The 17,681-nt window shown below is 40.7% G+C and overlaps 3 protein-coding genes across 4 annotated transcripts; all 3 read left to right on the forward strand.

The window, feature by feature from the left end:
- Positions 1 to 4,815: 4,815 nt before the first annotated feature.
- Positions 4,816 to 10,167, forward strand: LOC148374181 (uncharacterized). Its single transcript, XM_088333352.1, has 3 exons — positions 4,816 to 5,310; positions 5,381 to 5,782; positions 5,856 to 10,167. Exons 1-3 carry the CDS (start codon positions 4,816 to 4,818, stop codon positions 9,759 to 9,761), a joined length of 4,803 nt encoding a protein of 1,600 aa, XP_088189478.1. The 3' UTR covers positions 9,762 to 10,167.
- A 1,348-nt stretch (positions 10,168 to 11,515) lies between these two features.
- LOC148374182 (mitochondrial ribosome and complex I assembly factor AltMIEF1-like) lies at positions 11,516 to 13,386 on the forward strand. Of its 2 annotated transcripts, none has more exons than XM_088333389.1 (2): positions 11,516 to 11,651; positions 13,132 to 13,386. In XM_088333389.1, exon 2 carries the CDS (start codon positions 13,174 to 13,176, stop codon positions 13,384 to 13,386), a length of 213 nt encoding a protein of 70 aa, XP_088189515.1. In that variant the 5' UTR covers positions 11,516 to 11,651; positions 13,132 to 13,173. The 2 variants fall into 2 exon arrangements, with proteins under 2 accessions (XP_088189515.1, XP_088189524.1); XM_088333398.1 differs by having other exon boundaries at positions 11,538 to 11,636.
- An 805-nt stretch (positions 13,387 to 14,191) lies between these two features.
- On the forward strand, positions 14,192 to 16,578 carry mief1 (mitochondrial elongation factor 1). Its single transcript, XM_088333364.1, has 4 exons — positions 14,192 to 14,338; positions 14,415 to 14,595; positions 14,924 to 15,195; positions 15,279 to 16,578. The coding sequence occupies exons 1-4, from the start codon at positions 14,192 to 14,194 to the stop codon at positions 16,116 to 16,118; spliced, it is 1,440 nt and encodes a 479-aa protein (XP_088189490.1). The 3' UTR covers positions 16,119 to 16,578.
- Positions 16,579 to 17,681: the final 1,103 nt, after the last annotated feature.

A 17,681-nucleotide genomic window follows, 5' to 3' on the forward strand; every position in this document is an offset into this window, starting at 1 on the left:
CTGAATTTCTTTATGCAGCACTTTGGTGGCAATTCGTTTGCTGTAAAGTGCTTTTCAGATGATATTTAATTAAAATTAATTTAAATTTGAAATAATTAAAAAAAAACACAATTAAGGCTGCTGTCCTCCTAATCTGACCCTCTATTAGCGAATGTTAATGGGTAGATAGATAAAAATTGATACCAATTAAACACTCACCAAAGTAAGGTAAAATATTCTGGTTCTGTTTACCATTTAAAGACCTATGAAATTATATAACATCTCATCTCATCTCATCAGCCGTACCGCTTATCCTCATTAGGGTCGCGGGGGGGCTGGAGCCCATCCCAGCCATCTCCGGGCAGTGGGCAGGGGACACCCTGAACTGGTTGCCAGCCAATCGCAGGGCACACATGGACAGACAACTCATTCGCTCATTCACACCTAGGGACAATTTGGACCGGCCAATTCACCTGAAATGCATGTTTTTGGAACGTGGGAGGAAACCGGAGTGCCCGGAGGAAACCCACGCAAGCACGGGGAGAACATACAAACTCCGCACAGGAAGTCTGGAGCTGGATTTGAACCCACGACAGGTTCCCATGACATGAACTGTGCCGCACAAGCGCTAACCACTGCGCCGCCGTGCTGCCCATTATATAACATGGCCTCATCTTTTATTTTGTCCGTTTGATATAACCTGGACAGGTGAATTGGCCGGTCCAAATTGTCCCTAGGTGCGAATGAGCGAGTGAGTTGTCTGTCCCCATGTGCCCTGCGATTGGCTGGCAACCAGTTCAGGCTGTCCCCTGCCCACTGCCCGACGATTGCTGGGATGGGCTCCAGCACCCCCGCGACCCTACTGAGGATAAGCGGTTGCAGCTAATGAGATAATGAGATATAACCTGGTATTCTGACAGAGGTGTGTTGACATTTTAATCACACCAATGGGGATTCTATAGACTTTCATATGTTTTTACAAAGGTCACAGAAACTTGAATATCTGGAGAAAATACACATAACTCCATTCTGACCTTGTTAATTCACAAATACATGGCGTGAAAATACAAAAGACTGTATTAACAATAAATGTAATGTATTGCTCTTTAAGGAAACGAACATCCTGGTCATTAGCCAGTTACAATTTCAAATGCATTTGACTTACATGCATCCTCAAAAACAGAAATTTCTTAGGATGAAATTTAACTGGTTAAAAGCGCTCCTATTTTTTTGCGTTTGTGGAGTTATTATATTTCCAGTGTGACTTAAAGTGAGCAGAAACACGAAAGGAAGAAAATAAGAAAAGGAAATATGAAGCATGAGCTGGCGATGGAGGAGGAAGATGGTCACAGGAATGTAAATTGGTTAATAAGAGTCACTGCAATTGCATTAGAGAAAAAGCCATGTTTTCCCTGCTCTCACGGGTTCTACTATCATTCTGACTGACCCAACCTGAGAGAAATTTCAACCTTGAGGTGCGTAGAGTTTTTATTGCGTTTATTATTTTCTACTTTGTGCTATAATTGTAATATAAAATAAATACAAATCATAATTTTAAGAACTGCAGTATATGTGTAACATTTTTTTAAGAATTATATCCATTTTGTCTGTGATACGAAAATAATATTTTCATATTCTCCCTATATAAGATACTCAACTAATTAACTAATACATTTTGAATCATTAGTTTACGTATCTTAATGTCAATTACAGTAAAAATCCTGTATGAGGTGACAAATACTGATGAAAGATGTGTTCGATTATGAACACTAACTAGTCCAATCTTACAAGGAAATTCCTATTTGAAGGTAGATTTTGGTGACTACTACAGGTAAAAAGAAAATAGTAAGTATTTCTCAGATGTTGAGATTGTTTGCTGTTACAGATTTGTAAGGGTGCAGGGGAGAGGTAAAGTAGTCATTCCAAAGTTAAAGCTTTAACCTTGAACGCACCAAAATAAATGTATTACCACAGATTTGTGAAAAACAGTCAGTGAATACAAGGGGAAAGGGACATGTTTCTGAGTAACGGTAAACACCCTAAACAATTCACAATTTGACACAGAAGATTTTCAAAATTCACATTAGGCTCTGACTAAATCAAAGATATCCAGCAAATGATTCTGGACGGTTGGGAGTTCATCACTGCGGTTTTTGCCCATCTAGTTAGTGAACTATTGGAGTCACAAGACAAGTATTGATGCTGTGCACGTGTTTCAAGAAAAACATAGCTCGCATTGTGTGAACTATTTCAACTCATTTGGGCCAAGAAATTGAGACATTCAATTCATAAAGAGCAGCAACCAAATGTTCAATTATCCAAATAAGTTAGCTAACCATAATGAAATTAATTGGATACAATTCAGATTGACCTTTAATAGGTCATCTTGTGAAGCCATATATTGTATTTAACACGTCAACAAATTAGAGAAACATTTTTTTGCAAAACAAAAAAGGTACTGGTGAAAAACTGAAGGCCCTTTTGATGTTTTAATCTGGCCCCCTATAATTTTTTTGGTATGTCAAAGAAATCAACGAGTCCATGTCATTTTTATGAAAAGTTATGATTTTCTGAACGTATGCAAGTGCTTTTTCTGTCCACTACAGGGCAGTAAAGGATGTAGATAGATAGATAGATAGATACTTTATTCATCCCCGTAGGGAAATTCACACTTCCAGCAGTCTACCCTGTTGTTTATTAACAGATGAACATGATGCCCTAGGGGTGCTTGTAGCGAAGTGGATGACGTCACGCCAGTCCAAAAATTCGACATTCCTGCGGCAGATGGAAAACTTTTCTTTGTGAAAATCCAGGGATACACCACCTCGTGTTAGCAAGTCCGCCTCCTCTCCAATTCCCCCCGGCTTTCGTGTCTCTGTTTAGCGGCGTTGAAGCCGGATTGCTCCGGGTAGCTAAAACTTTTATTATTTATTTCTTTTTTTTATTAATTTCAAACCAGTACAATTAAGATAAACATATTGTCTTATTCGTAGCTCCCACTTGAGTTTGTATTGCGTGTTGAGTTGATTCAGGTTTAAAACTGTTCATTCAACTGTTGAAAAAACCCATAAACCAGCTAACACATTCATTCAATGCCAAACATGAAAATCATATTGTCATATTGTTTGTGAATAAATGTGTTCCATCTATCCACCCATCCATTATTTGCACCGCTTATCCTCAGTAGGGTAACGGGGGTGCTGGGGGTGCCCATCCTCGCTATCTTTGGGCAGCGGGCAGGGGACACCCTGAACTGGTTGCCACCCAGTCGTAGGGCACACATGGACAGACAATTCGCTCGCTCATTCACACCTAGGGACAATTTGGACCGTCCAATTAACCTGACATGCATGTTTTTGGAATGTGGGAGGAAACCGGAGTGCCCGAAGAAAAGCCACGCAAGCACGGAGAGAACATGCAAATTCCAATCAGGGAGTTTGATCTCATGACCTCAGAACTGTGCCGCACATGCGCTAACTACTGCGCCACCGTGCTGCCCTAATAAATGTGTTATGCTTGGAAAAAAAATCCCTTGTCATCCATGATTATAATACGAAGGACAGGCTACAGTAAATTGAATGATAAAGCATGATTCTGAAAAACTACAGTAAGCTAAAAAAAATATGTTGACAGTCTTCTATTGAGCCGGCCCGCCTAAGATCAGAAAGTCTAGATCCAGCCCCAGAGCCAAAGTAAGGTTGAGGTCCGTGCCTAAAAAGGGTTCAATAGATAGTTATTCAAAAAATTAAATGGAGATAAATGGTTAAAATTGAAAAAAATGATTTACTCAGTGATCCTCAACCAGCCACTTGTGTATCATGAGGCACTATCAGGAGTTCATTGACTAATTTCCCATAATCTATTAAGGGTATTACATTTTTGTTTCATAATAATTTTTGGCGATCTAATTGTAGAGTGACATGAAAAACAATAACATGTTTTTTCCACTAGGTGGAAGAAAAAAATCAAAACTGGGCTGCATTGGGTTGAAAAAAATGTATCTTTGCTGAAAAAAAAACATGACCGATTGATGCATTTAATTTTTTGTATTTGTAGATAGAGAGGAAAAAAGATAACATGCATTTTTTCTAATTTGCATTTACCTACAGAAGTTAGGTTTCATTGTTTATCTGTTTATAAGGTGAATAATTAATTCAATTGGTTTTGAAACATGCAAATAAATACATTTAACTTAATGCAATAGCATGGTAATATATCAATTTTTAAAGCACTAAATATCAATATTTGCATAAAAAAATTAATGCAGTAGTGCTGTTTCAGAAGTGTTTTATAGCATGACTTCAAAATCTTGATAAAAAACAAATGACTTAAAAAAAGGAAGAACATGATAATTACATCAGCTATTTGAATGTTGGCCATGAGCCCAATGAAAAATATATATATTTTTTTAGCACGTGTCACACAAAGGGGACACATGCTAAGAAATCCAAAAGAATGTAATCCAGAAGAGTGCAATCATATTGCCTTAAACAGCTTGTCTGCGACTTTTATTTTAAGTCAAATAACATCGGGCTGGTTTGTTTACATAAATGTTCTCTGGTTGGTAAATGGTAGTCAGCAAATACAGTGATATTGTGTGGTGTATTTTGCTTGTGGCGCTTAGCTTTAGTGACATTCAGTATAGATAATTAAAACTAGGCTATAATCTGGCATGATGCAGCGCATTTTTTTGTGCTTTTCTCAGCTTTGTCTCGTGGGCCGGATTGAATCTGTTGGCAGGCCTGATCCGGCCTGCGGGAGTTGGTTTGCCCATCCCTGCTCTAAATCCATTCCATCCAATTATACACATGTATTCACTTAGTTAATTAACAAATAATGTATCTAACGAATAAGTCTATTTCCCCCCCCAGCCTGAATTTCAAGATGGCTCTTCTCGACTACCCTGTTCCAAATATGGACGTGACTTTGAAGGAAGTTTGCAGAGTCCTACAGCTTACTTTGAGTCCTGATTGCTATGCTGACTTTAAACGCACCCTGGGGACACAAAGGACGCTTCTTGAAGAAGCCCAGAAAAAAATGGCCTCCAGTGCTGCAGGCCAAGAGAACTGGGTGACAGAGCAGTTCAAGAAAAGTCTGTTGTCCTGTCCAGACCCCTTGTCGACTGCGACGGCCCTTCCAGTAGTTCTTCTACCATCCAAAGAAAAGGGAAGCAACCAGTTGATCAGAGCGGCTGCTCTGCTTTGGGCAGCAGCAAAGTTGTATAGCGAGCCACACGTTCTGGAGGGTGAGGAAGTGCACATGGAACACACCCAACAATCTGAAATTTTTGCTGCAACTCGCATTCCTGGAAAGAGCCACGATGAAATTAAGGTACGGAAAAATGTACGTCAGATTATTCGATATTTTTTCCCCTCGTAATATGATATCTATCCTTCCATAGGTATACCCGGGAAGCACTCATGCCATTATCACCTGTGTTGGGGGAGTGTTCTCACTTGATATACTTCAGCGTTCTTGTACCAGTGGTCAACTTTCTGCTCGACCCTTTACTGATATCTACAACCAGCTGGCAAAGGTTGTGGAAGAACCAAAAATTGGAAATCAGAATGACCCCTTGGCCATTTGTAGACTCTCAGGTCTGCAGCGCAAGTGGTGGGCTGTAATACGAGAAGAGATCATGGAGGGAGGAGGAACTTCTGCAGAATCACTGAAGCTTATGGAGAGTGCTGTGCTGACATTAAGTCTGGAGGACTGGAGCGCTCCTTCTGAATTGGCAGACATCCTTAACGCAGTGAGACTAGGTGGGGAAGGAGACGGGCCCTGTCTACGATACTATGACAAGGTAAGACATTTGAGATGATCCCTTTTCCCAATTTTTAATTCTACTGAGTCTAAGCCTATACCGATTTTGGCAGGTGGTGAATCTGGTGGTGTTCAAGGATGGCACAGCAGGGATGATTTTTGAGCACTGTGCAGTGGATGGCATGGTAGCTGGTCTGGTAACCGAGCGTGTATACCAATTGTCAGAGACAGCTATTTTAAGCCTGGTCCATACAAAAGCGGATCAAATCGACGGGTATGCTACGGTGGATGAAATTAATTCTTTCCACCCAACATGTCTGACATTCGCGTTGCATGGCAAGTATGGTACAAAACCATGCACTAATTTAAAATCCCAAAATCCAGTTCTCACTTTCGATGTGCCATCTTATCCGGATGTGTTTTCAACATTAAGAAGCCAAAGAGGACTCTATGACGCTTGGGTCAACTTCTCCTTACAACTGTCCCTGGTACAGATTCTTGGAGAATCTTCTTCCACTCATATACTGGTCACTCCAACTCATATGCGCCACTACAAACATGGCCGTTGTGATCCCACCTACTCAGTCAGCATGAAGTCCCGTAAGTTAGTAGGTGCCTTGGCATCAAGTGTTTGCGCAGATAACACAATCCAATACACAAACAGACTTTTAAAGTTGTTCCATTGTGCATATTTGGAGCATAAGACTCTGATAAAGAACACCAAAATTGGACAGGGTGTGGGTCCACATTTAGCAGTCTTACGTCGAGCTCTATCAAATGACAATCCATTGAAAAAATTTCTAGAGCCGTTTGGATGTCCGTCAGTGTACCTCACTGGGACAGACATGATGGAAGGAGTGGAGTGTGGAGTCGGAAATGTTTATGCCCAAGATCAGCTCGCTGTAACCTACCTTGGGAAAAAGGATAAGGCTCGTATTGTGCTTAATGGGAAAGGTAGCTTTGCTTTGGTACTAGACAAGCTTAAGGACAACCTGAAGGGAAACTTGAATTTAATGATGTCCTTTGCACTCAAATATGCAATTGCATGTCAAATGGGAGCTCTGGAGTGTGTGCTCAAACAAGGTCAAACAAATAACATGAACGGTGAGAAGGATAATTTCCCAATGAATAATAGCAGCAAGAAAACATCAGTGGATTCAATCGCAGATTTGAGTTTGGACTATACCATGGTGATCCATGGTGGTGCTGGAGAGGGATTGATGCTGAACACACAAGTGATTAATGTCATTGAGTTTGCTCTGCAGGCGGCTTTAGACCTTGGATTGCAAGTTCTTAAACGGGGTGGCCGTAGTTTGGATGCAGTTCAAAGGTCAGTAGAAGCTCTGGAAGACTGCTTTCTCTTCAATGCAGGTAAAGGTTCGGTATTCAACAGAGAAGGCAAAAATGAAATGGAAGCCTCCATTGTGGATGGCAATCTGTTGAGGTCCGGATCCGTTGCCTGTCTACAAAGTGTAAAGAACCCAATAAAAGCAGCTCGATGTGTCATGGAAAAAAGCTCACATTCCCTTATTATGGGTGGCGGTGCTGAGGAATTTTTGCAAGGTTTGGAAAAGGAGGCAAAACCTGTCAGCCCTGACTATTTCTACACTGATCTCCGTTATCAAGAATTAGCTGCAAACCTGACTGGGGTGAATCTTTCAAAGAGCAATCATCCTCAAACAGTCGGAGCTGTGGCAATGGATTGTCAGCATGGATTGGCTGCTGCATCATCAACAGGTGGGTTGGTGGGGAAGCTGAAAGGGAGAGTCGGTGATACAGCAATAGTGGGAGCCGGAATATATGCTGATAGCACATTAGCTATTAGCTGCTCTGGAGATGGAGATGTGTTTCTAAGGCACACTGTTGCACAGAAAATCGCCAGCCTCTACCACCACAAAGGCTACAGTCTGAGACAGGCATGCAGAGAGGTGATAAGAGAGAACTTGAAAGATGTAAGTGCAGGAATTATTGCAGTCGACTTTAAAGGGGATTCTGTGATTGAAACAAATGCTGGTGTCATGTTTGTGGCCTCGATGGTAGGTGGAATATCAAGAGCCGAGGTAGTTCAACCCCAAAAGAACTTTTCTAACGTGATCTGGGAAACAGATGAAGTAGTTGCCTACTTAAATCCCAACCCTTGGACTCCTGGGTCAACACTTTTGACCAAAAAAACGATTCGTGGAACCCAGAGCATCTTCCAGTTGCCTGAAAACGACTTTGTGTCCCTGCTACAAGAAGCAAAATCTGTATCAAGTATTCTATGCAGTAAATTAGAGGTGGAACGTTGTGCTTTGGTTTTCTATCCCAAACCCAATCAACCAACACAAATCAGACTGCTACCACTTCATGGCTTAGGGTCAAAGTGGCAGCCCTATCTTGCTAGCGAAGAGGAATTTCACTGCTACAATCCTGGATACTGTACCTCCAAATGTGGCCCACGTTGGGATGATGAAGCAATGGACACAATTCAAGACCAGATTAGGAGTGGATTACCAACAACAAATGCACCGCCAAGCTTTGAATTTTTGGGGTCTCATTCTGATAATAACCTGTTCAGTCGCATTGTACGTGGTGAGGAGCAACAGTGGAGAGTATGGGAAGATAATCAACATGTTGCTTTTTTAACACCCTACCCAAACACTCCTGGGCTAACTGTTGTGGTGCCCCGTAAACCATTGCAAAGTGACATCTTGAAACTTGAAGAAACTGACTACACATCTCTGATCTTAGCAACTTATAAAGTTGCCCAACTACTGAAAGAGGTCATGAGAACTCAATTTGTTGCCTTGATCTTTGAGGGTTTTGAGATAGACTATGCTCATGCTAAGCTGATCCCCCTGCTACCTTGCCCAGAAAGCCTAAAGACCACCAAACCAAAACCAGAGTTCTTCCACAAATACCCCGGATATGTATCCTCACTTGATGGTCCAGCGGCTGACCCAGATGACTTAAAACAGCTACACTCAAAAATAACTCAGTGCCTGCCTTCAAGATCATGGCGGGACCCTCAGTCCCACTCCATACTTGCTCTCACAAGCCAATGGTATCGCAACCTGTTCCAAATACAGAACACTCTTTTTCACAGCACTGTGGAATATTTTAGTAATTCCTGTCATTACTCATATGCCATGACGCCTCTTACAACAGACACCATTTCCTCCCCAATGGGTTTGGGGTCGGATTCAGAGCCGGTTTCTATTCACCTTTTGGGTCAAGACATTTACTTGGCAGACTCGATGCAATTTGTGCTTGAATATTTCCTTCGTTTCCAGGACAACCTACAGGGTACCTACTACATATCTCCCAGCTTTAGAGGTGAAGATCCAGATACCACACACTTGAACCAATTCTACCATGTTGAATGCGAACTGTTGGGTGACATGGACCGTGCTATCTCAATAGCCGAGGGATATTTATCTCATCTCACCAAGTCTATGCTGAAAAACCACTCAGATATAATCATCAAAACTGCTGGGACCCTCACACATATCACAGGCATGCTGAGTAAATTAGATGAAAATACTCCACTGCCAAGAGTCTCTCTTGACCAAGCCATTCCAATGATGCCTTCTGCAGATTGTCTGGAGTGGGTCCAGGATGGCCAGCCACAGTTTGGTAGAAAGCTCACACGCAAAGGAGAGTGTTTGTTAATAGAAAAGTATAATGGTGCTGTTTGGCTGACTGAGATGGACCATCTAGCAGTTCCCTTCTACCAGGCCTATGTGGAAGGTAGCGGCAGGGCCAAAGCCAAGGCTGCAGACCTCCTGCTGGGCCTGGGTGAGACTGTTGGTCTAGGTGAACGCCATTCCACCGCAACTTTGGTACAGGAGGCCCTCAGACACCATGCGGTCCCACAACAGCCCTACAAGTGGTACAGTGACATGCGCGAAGTAAAGTCACTTCTAACCAGTGGGTGGGGGATGGGCACTGAGCGATACTTGTGTTGGCTGCTCCAGCATGACGATGTACGTGATATACAGATTATTCCGAGACTCAAAGGAAATAAATATATGCCATGATTATCGCTCGGTTGTTTTGGCCATTCATTCTGCATCTGACTCAAGACAATTACTCGACATGAACAGCAAAATTAATCGATGATGCAATTTATTCAAATATTCATCTGTTTCTTCTTTATATTTATGCCCTATCCATGTTTTTTCCGTTCCAAGAACCTGTTCATCTATGATTTATTCTACAGTTGGGCAATTATTTTAATGAAGTAATTTATCTTCTATCAGTCGTTATATTATGTAATTACATTCATCAATTACATATTCTCATATTCCCCATGAGTTATAAGATTTGTGCCAGTGTATGTTGCCTCTTTTTGTGGTACAAACTATAATGCAAAGTTGACATTTAATCACATGTTTTGCTCATTGGGTACATTGTTTTTGTTTCTTTTGTGAATTGAATTTCATCCCATAATTCAAACCCAAAAAATATTGCTGTTTTGCTATTAAATGAATAAATATGTATTTGTCTTTCTTCTATGTACTTTGGTGATTTTTTCTTTACTTTATGCCAGTGTATGGACCAGACTGCACACATTAACTTACAAATCCGACAGTATCCATCTTCGAAAAAGCCAAATGTCATTGTCATGCTAAAGCCTCTATTCAATTTAATTTGAATGAGTTACGTCTTGGGCTGGTCACCAATTTTATTACAGGCATAGCAAGTCAAACACAAAAAGAAATGAAGGTTGTAGACAACAAAACAGGCCATCTCAACTGTGAGGCAGAACTGCTGCTACACACTGATTCAGAATTCTGCCCATCCTCCACCCAAACTAGCAATATTTTTTTCAAATATTAGGAGAGCATGCTGAGTGTCACCAATTCAGTGAATCTATAATTTCCATTGGCTGCAATTACATTAAAGTAATTGTGTATTATTTGACCACCAGATAGATGTTGCTGTATTGTGCAGTGCAACAACAAAAAAGCAGTGCTTAAAAGGCACAAGGAAGAATACAAACTACACAGAATCAAAGAGACCAAACAACACAATTTTTTCTTCACATTTTTTGGCCAGCCATTCACGAGGTTTTTGTTTTTTTTGGGGACCCATAGCAGAAGGATGGTGGACGATTATGTCGGCTCCCTCTAAGTGAGGTTATTATTCTAAAGTAATTATTATAATTAGTCCGTTTAAAATTATAAATATTTTATAACATGCGGATTTTAATCGTAGTTCATGTATTTTTGCTTGTTCTAGTAAATCAACGCTCCATCAATCCTCACTTCATGTCGGCTGATATTAATACGTACTCTCCTATCGGATATTCTGGAGAAGTTGCTTGTTAGACATTTGAAAATCTTAATAAACAAGTATAAATGACTAAATAAGACAGTTAGCATGTTTTTGGAAAAAAATTATCTGGCATTAATTGATCTTGTGGAAGATATAACAAAAAAATAATTATAAATAATCCGTCTGTGTTTTCATAGGTTTAAGGAACACAGTTTCGACACAATAAATCAAATCTCTCAATAAGAGCTCAGTGCATACAGGTTGGTGACAACTATTCAAGTCTTATAATCATTCGCTGTGGAGTCCCTCAAGGGTTTGTGTTAGGACCTTTATTGTTTTATTGAATCCAAATGACTTATGTAATGTATCATTAACGTTTACCTGATGATTGTTTGGTAATTAGTTGATTAGTTGTTGCAACTTAACTGTATTGTAAACAAAACGGCATCTTTTGGTTACCCTACGCTATATTAAACAAACGCAACGAATACGCGCATAAAGTGTAAAATTACACAGTGACTTGGCGAAGAACTCACCCGGAAGTAGAAAATCAGACGCTTATTTGTTTCCGGTTTTAACTTTAGTTACTTGACCCCCGGCATTGGAAAGACTCTTGATCTTTCTGAAAAGCTGAGGTACATTTTTAATAGGTATGAACTTACTCTTTACTTTACCAGTTCTGTATTTTATAATGTGTCATTTGCTGTTTCTCTTGGGCGCTTGGCTAAACCTCAGTGGGTGTGATAGCTATCAAGCAAGTCAGAAGAGTGACTTTCCTCGGTGTCAGCCATTTTCTCTTGTCATATCAACCATTGTAGCAATTATAGTATATTTTGGGCTACAGTTGCTATCGGATCCCAAATAATGTTGGGATTTTAGTTCCGAGTCACGTTGTTGTAGGGTGTTTGGACTTGCTAACGCTAACGTCAGCGTCTGGCTACGGTAAGCCTGACTTGAGGTTTGCAATGTATGTCAGCCACCCCTCTAAATTCAAATTGTGTACATTTATCAATTATTTGATATTAAAATGTGGTCATACGTTAAAAAGTCATGTTATTGGATATCCGGTTTGCTTCTATTTACTGCACTTGCAGTAGTGATGATTTTCTAATTACATTGAAGAAAATATAAGCAGTAGAACACGTAGTTTTGAACAAAAGTAAGAGGCCAAGCTTAAAATCGGAACAATGCACCCGTATTCGTGTAATCACCAAAACCCATAGTTCCTCAATGCAACACTATAACATTGTGCAGTGTGTGTTTTTCAGTTCAAGTAATCGTTTTAAAGTGGCAATCTATAGAACAGAAGTGACTGATGATCTCTTCGGTGAAAAGGGAACAAAACAAAGGTTGAGTGATCGAAATATGTATTTTAGATTTACCTGCACCAGACTTCAGTGAAAAGGAAACCAAACAATAGTTGAGTGACGGAAACATGTTTTAAATATTTAGCCGCACTTGACTAAACATAAGCTTTTCTTTTTACCTGTAAAGAAATTGTTCAGCATTCGTGTCAACAAATTTCAATCCTCTGTTCAGGGTTCATACGGTGCTTGAAATCCCTGAAAATTCCCTTAATTTGATTACTGCAGCTGGCATTAGTTTGTACGGCATGGTCCTATAAAGCTGCATGGCCCCCCTACTGGTCACACCCAAGGGGACGGGTGCTTGCTACTCCTAAACACAGCACTATATATTATTGCATGGGTTACGGATCAATTATGGACATTTATTATGGGCAATGCAAAAATTAAAGTAGCGTTTCCCAGTGGTAAATTGTAGTGGAAAGAAATTCCTGCTACTGAAAATGTCTACATATTGCTGGGGCCAGATTTGTCTAAACAACAAATAATTTTGCTATCTACTCAAGATCTTCAAATCATATATCTTGATAAATGCACTTTCAAACTGAAAATTGCATGTTAATTGCAGATATATTTGTGGCTCTGCAAAATACATGATTCACATTGAATTTTTTGTATTTAAATGGTACTGGGGGGAATTGGAAAATTGGCTTTGAAACTGCTTAAAAAGTGCTTGAATTTTGGCATAGATATTTACTGAAATGTTTTTGGATGGAAATATATCACCATTGTTTTCATACAATGCCTCTTTTTTGCATTTGCCTAGGTTCCATCTAGGGTGTCCCCCCCTTTTCAAGCGTGGTCCCTCATGGGCGGCTGGTCTAGCAGTGCTGTGCTGGAGCTGTACCGGGCACTGCTCCGTGCAGGGCGTCACCTTCAGTACACGGACCGAAACTATTATCGCCGTGCTGTGACTCGTGAGTTTCGGCGCTGCCAAACCCTGACAGCACTCGAAGACAAGGAAGAGGCCCTGAAGAGGGGCCAGTTCTTTCTCAGTAGTCGACTTGGTGGGCTTATGTAGTGGAACTAGGGAACAGGAAGGGGTCATTTGCAAGTATTTTCCCAGGTAAATTGTTTGAAACCTCAAGAACCTTTAGAGAAAAAAAAAGTTTCATGACTTAGTTGCAGCTCGGGCAATGTTGATGGCTACCTGATCCTGCAACTCTGGTGTATATTTTATTCAGCAGCAAGTGGTAAAATGACATAATTATGCGGGTGATAAAAGCTGGTGGGTTTTATACCTCCTATTCTAATTGCTATCTATCATAATTCACAATATACCAGACTGGTGACATAGCACAGTTGTGCCTTCACCAAGTTAATATTACACATTTAAAATTATTTTCTTCTCAATAGTAAAGTAAAAAGAGACATGTTCCCATGTCATAAATTCTATTTTACTGTTAATCAAAATGCACAAAATTTAATACATTATGAAACATGTATTTTGTTACGTTAAATAAATGGAGTTTTTTCTTTTCCCAAGTTAGTCCTGGCAAGTCACAGTGTCATCACTAAATATGTTAATAAAAATCAGCCCCCATTTGCTAGGTTATTCTTTGGGGGACAACTGTACACAAATTTTTAGGAACTTCCCCTTTACCTACAATTTATTTATGAAGCTCTTGTTGTCTTCCTGTGTTTGTCCTCATTGAATAAAAAAATAGTCAACAAATCAGTTATTCTGTTTAGAAAATAAATGGATTATGATTTCAACAGTTTGTTTTCAATTGTGTTTATATTTTTTCTGGATCTGTTTTGTGTATATTCACGTATTGACTTGGTTTTGAAAAATATGGCAATGTATTTATTATTTCAGCAGTAGAATGGCCAGCATGAATGGAGACCGCAAAGGGAGGAAAGATGACAATGGCATTGGCACAGCAATCGACTTCATGCTTTCCAACGCAAAGCTTGTTTTGGGGGTGGGCGGAGCAGCGATGCTTGGCATTGCAACCCTTGCTGTTAAAAGGGTATGCAAGATGACCTCATATTCTGTATTTCTGTTTTCCTAAAGAAAAAAAAAATAAGACTGTTCTTGTGACTCAGATGTACGACCGTGCCATCAGTGCGCCAACCAGCCCCACCAAGATGGACCAGAAAGGAAAACAAAGCTGGGAGGAGCCGGCCTGGGTGGGGTCGTCACCACGCGTCCTTAACCATGACATGAAGGCTGCCATCAGCAGGTCACTTCAGTCCTTGCCAACAGCCTCAAAATCTTTTGAAGCAGGTCTGTGGAACAAACATTAAATTAGGTGTTATTAAAAATGTTGTTTTCAACCATTGTGTTGCTTCTATTTCTGTGTTTGGTACCAGAGGTCCGATTTGGAGGATTCTTGCCATTTTTTCACAGTGGGTGTTCATGCTTCAGTCAGCCACATAGGGGAATCAGATTAGATATTGTATGAGAAGATCTGTTTGTTTCCAATAGGTTACATTGTAGAATACAGCTGCTCTTTCAATCTAGTACAGTCTAGTAACCAACAACCCCCCCCCCCCTTCCCAAAAAAAAAATAATTATATTGTATGATTTACCTGACCCCTGGTTTGTTTTCCAGATTATATACAAGGGGCTGTTGGTCGAGCTGCCACGCAAGGGAGTGGCCCGACTCAGTCCGAGCTGCTCCGTGCTCGAATGCGCCTCTCTTTGCAAGAACGGCTATGGGATTTCTACCAGAACAACGTGGACATTCCCTCAGAAGAGCAGACGGTGGCCCGGAGGGCAGCGTTGGACATATGCGCCGAGCTCCGAGTCTTCCTCCATGCCAAACTTCCCGACATGCCGCTCCGAGAGATGTACCTGAGCGGTAGCCTCTACGATGACCTGCAGGTTAGATTTTTCACAATCTTTTGTCTTTGTGTTTCATTACTTCGACAAACTCTGATTAAAACACAATTTATCTTCTTACCAAGGTGGTCACGGCGGACCATGCCCAGCTAATGGTTCCTCTAATTTTGGAGAAGAACCTGTGGTCCTCCATACCAGGGGAAGACACAATCATGAACGTTCCAGGTTTTAGGTTGGTCCGTAGGGAGAATTTAGAATATTTCCCACGGAACAGTAGCTATTGGGACCGCTGCATGGTGGGAGGTTACCTCTCTCCTAAATTAGTTCTTGAAGTATTTGACAAGCTGGTGAGTACCATCAACTGGCCAGCTATTGGCAGCGTCTTGGACTATGTGATTCGTCCCGTGGTCCCCTCAGAGACGCTGACTTTAGAGGTGCAGTACGAGACGGACCGAAAGCTTTATGTTGACCTTTTGCCCTTACTTGTGATGGAAGACGGGACTTCTCTTATTGCTAAACCTCATCGGCTTGCAGCTGAGCGCCACGAAAACCTGTGGAGGGAGAGCTACCGTGTGGCTGAGACTGCACGCCTCAGGGCCTTGGATCAAGAGGACGGAGGCTACCGATGCGCCTGCCTGAAGGTGGCTAAGGCGGTTTGCAAGATCAATCCTGCCCTCAATCGGCTCAACGCCAGTCAGCTCACTAATGCTATCTTGCTGCTAAGTCAAAAACAGGCTGTCTGGACCCATGAGGTGCTGGCGGACAACTTTTTACAGCTGCTCAAGACCCTTGTGGGTTACCTAGAAGAGGGGAGACTCCCATGCACCCTTAACCCAAAAGTTAATTTATTCTGTGAACTGACGGAGCAGGAAGTGGATGAGTTGGGCTATACTCTCTACTGTGCACTGTCGGAACCTGAATCACTTTTGGTAACTCAAGCCATGCAACCCCAGAATCCCTCTTAAAACATTTAGATAAAATATATGTGTGCTACTCAAACAGTGTGTCACTTTCAGGCATAGCTGACCTGCAGGTATGATTTTTCAGGAGAAATACAACGCTGGGTAATCCTGCAAAAATTGCCCGGTGGCATTCGGTCGACTTTCGTGCCGGTTAATCCAAATACACGTTTTCACGTCAGTCCTTTCGTGATGATGTCTTGCACCCATGCCATTGTATTGAGGATGTTGGTGTATGTTCATGCATCACCTTGAAAAGGTAAAAATGTCATTGTATTTTACTATATATTACTCTGCATCAGATCATAGCACTTTTAAACTGATTGGACAGTTTTAGGTAAACGGACAAGTCTCATGTATTTTATGATAGTCATGGTTTAGGAGATAAAAATTACACATCTGTGACACTGTCAAAGCAAAATGAAATCTTTGTCAAAAAAAAACTAATAAAATGCTGATAAATGTATTTGCCAAAGGACTTGAGGTTTCTGTGATGGTAAAAAATCATGTAATTTTATTGTACAATAAAGAAGTGTAAAACATTAATCATTGCCTATTTATCAGGCAAATTTCTGATTAAATTGGAATAAAAAGGTGTCAGTTGACATCACTCAACAACTGCTTGGTCATGAGCTGTGAAGCTTCCCTCGTGATCGCTTGCATGCACAGAACTCCTCTTTGTTTCACACTCTTCATGAAGAGTACCATTTCTACTTCTACAGAAGCTGATAGGTGAAAATCTTTTTATTAGAATTCAAGGGTCACATGCAATCCTGAGACTTTGATTCCAAATGCGAAGACACTTGCAACCTGCCCAGGACTTAAGAATTTGTCATTGTTGTTTGCCCCCACTGTTGTCCAGACTCATCAGTTTCCCTTCCTACATTTATAGTGCTTTTATTTTTGCTGGAATATCTTGTGCAACTTAAAGGGCCTAGGTAACAGACGCAAGCTGAAAGCTAAGTGGAGTTTCTGATACTTGTAGCCCAAAAAATTGAAGAAACATTAATTTTAAAACTAATAAAATAGTGAAAAGGATACATATATTTGTACTGTACTAAGACGTGTTTATGAAGTAAATTGCATACAAATGTGTCATGAAGTGTGACGCGTTGGTTTAACTGGTGATCTTAATAGGTCGTTTGTGCATGTTACTACAGAGTTTATACTTAAATATATATCCGTGGGAGACGCACTGTGCCATTTTTTATACGAATAAACAAAGAGCCACTAATTTTCTCTGTGTTGTGTAGTGCAACTAAAAGGGGGAATACAAACTTCTGAGACTGAAAGTGACCAAACCCTACAGCTTCTCTTCATTTTTTTGGCCAAAATTCACAAGGTCTTTGTTTTTTGAAGGCAACCGTAGCAGCAAGATGTCGGACAATCATTTCAGTCGATGGAAATCTCGTTATGACACATTAATACAAATTTCTTCACCTACGAGTATTTAAAGAATACATGTTTATACAAAGGTGCATGTATTTTTGCTCATTGGAATAAATATTGTTTTATTATTAATGTATACGTTCTTTGGCCACTGGGAGGCGCTAAATAATACTCCGTGTC

The sequence above is a fragment of the Urocampus carinirostris genome, chromosome 1 (genome assembly GCF_059441175.1).
Source record: "Urocampus carinirostris isolate Australia breed hairy pipefish chromosome 1, RoL_Ucar_1.0, whole genome shotgun sequence".
In the NCBI taxonomy this organism is placed as follows: Eukaryota; Metazoa; Chordata; class Actinopteri; order Syngnathiformes; family Syngnathidae; genus Urocampus; species Urocampus carinirostris.